This window comes from Etheostoma spectabile, chromosome 1 (assembly GCF_008692095.1).
Source record: "Etheostoma spectabile isolate EspeVRDwgs_2016 chromosome 1, UIUC_Espe_1.0, whole genome shotgun sequence".
Taxonomy (NCBI): domain Eukaryota; kingdom Metazoa; phylum Chordata; class Actinopteri; order Perciformes; family Percidae; genus Etheostoma; species Etheostoma spectabile.
In genome coordinates, this window is record NC_045733.1 from 25,675,021 (window position 1) to 25,677,453 (window position 2,433).

Consider the following 2,433-nt stretch of genomic DNA (forward strand, 5'->3'; position numbering starts at 1 on the left):
ATTTTTAAAAAGCAAACTTTGCAGTGTTAACAAAAAAGAAAAATCATATAATTGCAATGCACCTTGCTTAATAAATAACAGTGCTGCTTGTTAATCTGAAAGCATACCCCGCTGGGATATGCTGTTGTGAAGAAGCACTGTTGCCTTTTTGCTCACAAATTGCCCTATTTCCAGTGGCTGATTTGCTTAAGTAAACTTAAAACTGCGTAGATGTGCTGCTGTCTCAGCAACAACAGTCTTCAGTAGAAATGCAAATAGATAAACATGCAAAGCAAACCTCTGGCTAATTATACAGCCGTCTTACATGGTCTGTGTCCCTGAGCACTGGAAAAAAGTGTAATGCACAGCATGTAAGCTCTTCGAAGACATAACTTTAATATACAACATCTGTGAGTTGGCGGACTAGAAATTTCTTATTAAAGCTTACTGTAGACTAATTATACTGCAACACAAAAGCACAAGGACTCTTTGCTTATTTTTTAAAAAGGTGTTGGTTTGGCAATTTTTTGTACTTATTTACAGAGGACCACAAAGACAAAGGAGAAGGTACACAAAGCTACGTTCATCTAAGTCTAAGCAAGGGTTAGCTCAGGCTCCAGAGAATGATGTATCAGAGTCAAAAAAGAGGGCGAGGCAGTTGTTTAAGTATATCATAACACACTGTCACTAACATTAAAACTCCAAACATTGCAGGGTTTAGAAATATAAAAACACTGATGAGTGCCCACATGACATGTTTTCATCCTATACCTTGCTCTTCATTTATTTTTTATTTATTTGATGAACACAGGATTAAAACACGAAAACATTTTTCAGGATAAAAAGGTCTGCATTGCCATATGATTTCTTGTGCAGTGACTTAGGGAAGTGGTTCTTTGAAATCTCTATAAGGCACTAAAATTGAAAACGGACACGCTCTGAAAAAAACGTCTATAAAAAGGCAAGCACATGACCTAATATGGCTCCGCTGTGGCAAATGAATTGAATCTGCTAAAAGTCAGAGAGCAGATGACAACTTTTGCTTTTTCCTTCTCAGTGCAGAGGATACAGTGTTCTGTCACAGTGCAGTCAAGGAGAGTTCACAGTCATCCTCAATCATCTTTTTTGTCAGAGGTGCTGTCTTCTGGTTTTTCCTCTGAACTGGTCTGACCGGTCAATTCCAAATCACCTGGACTTGCCTCTTGGATTGCTTGGTATCTCTGAAGCTCCAGGTAGGTAGTGAAAAGCTTGGCGTACTCCGGGTGGACTGTGGCAAAGCTTTGAAATTCAGCTGAATCAAAGGCACATAGAAAAGTGTTAGGATACAGTGTAGCTCAGGAAAGTAATTATAATAATGGTGAAATACTGTATCTATTTACTGCACATATTCCCACTCCATAATATCCTGGAGGAATTGCAAAAGAAGGTCAGACGACTAAGATGTAGCTTGGCGTTGGGAGTCTACTCACTGAAGGTGATGAAACCAGAGCCGTCAGCATCGATCTCCTTGAAGAGCTTGGCCATGTTAAGATTGGACACACACAAAGCTGAGCGCAGCAGAGAGGTAAACTCCTCTCGGGTGATTTTCTCATCCTCATCTGTATCAAACAGCTGCAAGAAATAGACAGAAACAGAGAAAAGACTTATTTCAATTTCCAATTTTTTCACAAAAAAATAAAAGGTTATTTAAAGTGATCATATTATGCTCAAGTACATAATTGTATTGAGAGCTTGTACCAGAACAGGTTTACATGGTTAATTTTCAAAAGAAAACACCATATTTATGTTGTACTGCACATTGCTGCAGCTCCTCTTTTCACCCTGTGCGTTGAGCTCTCTGTTTTAACTACTTCTGTTCCATCTTTGTTGGGAATTGCGCAAGCGCAGTACTGCTAGCTAGTCAATCGCAGAGTATGAGGGAGTGCCATGCTAGCAGCTAGGCGAGCATTATAACGTGTGTTACAAAGTGACACACATTTGTCACAGAAGTAAAAGACTGGACTACAATTGAGCTGTTTGGAGCAGTTTGTGAACAGCGTTTTCTCTGGAAGAGGATAAGTCCCTTAACATATAAAAAAATTAAAAACAATAAAGAAAAAAAAGGGAAAAAAACAAAACGCATCATATGAGCCCTTTAAGGGATGAAAATAGTTAGGCGGGATAGAAAAAACCTACACAAATTGGGCAAATAAATTAGTTGGACCAAAAGTTAAATTATAAACCAGAACTGTTACTCCAGAACCACACCTGGCTTACGGGGAGCATGGCTCCACACCCTCCACAACAGACACACATTGTTAACTACACATCATCTAAGCCTCTGTAAATGCAGTGCCCTAATGTCAACTAATAACAGGTATGGGTAATTTAGCTTAGGTTTAGTACTTTACTACATTTTAATATTAAACTTGTATGTATGTATGTATGTATGTATGTATGTATGTATGTATGTAT

The 2,433-nt window shown here is 38.4% G+C and overlaps 1 protein-coding gene across 1 annotated transcript in view; it reads right to left on the bottom strand.

Moving 5' to 3' along the window:
• Positions 1–354: 354 nt before the first annotated feature.
• The window catches only part of lpcat2 (lysophosphatidylcholine acyltransferase 2), a 10,167-nt gene continuing 8,088 nt past the window's right edge, over positions 355–2,433 (bottom strand). Inside the window, exons 13-14 of the mRNA XM_032516881.1 lie at positions 1,449–1,590; positions 355–1,270 (exon numbers count right to left, since the gene is read on the bottom strand). Of these exons, the coding sequence (XP_032372772.1) occupies positions 1,092–1,270; positions 1,449–1,590 (321 nt within the window). The 3' untranslated portion in view covers positions 355–1,091. The remainder of the gene's footprint in view (positions 1,271–1,448; positions 1,591–2,433) is intronic.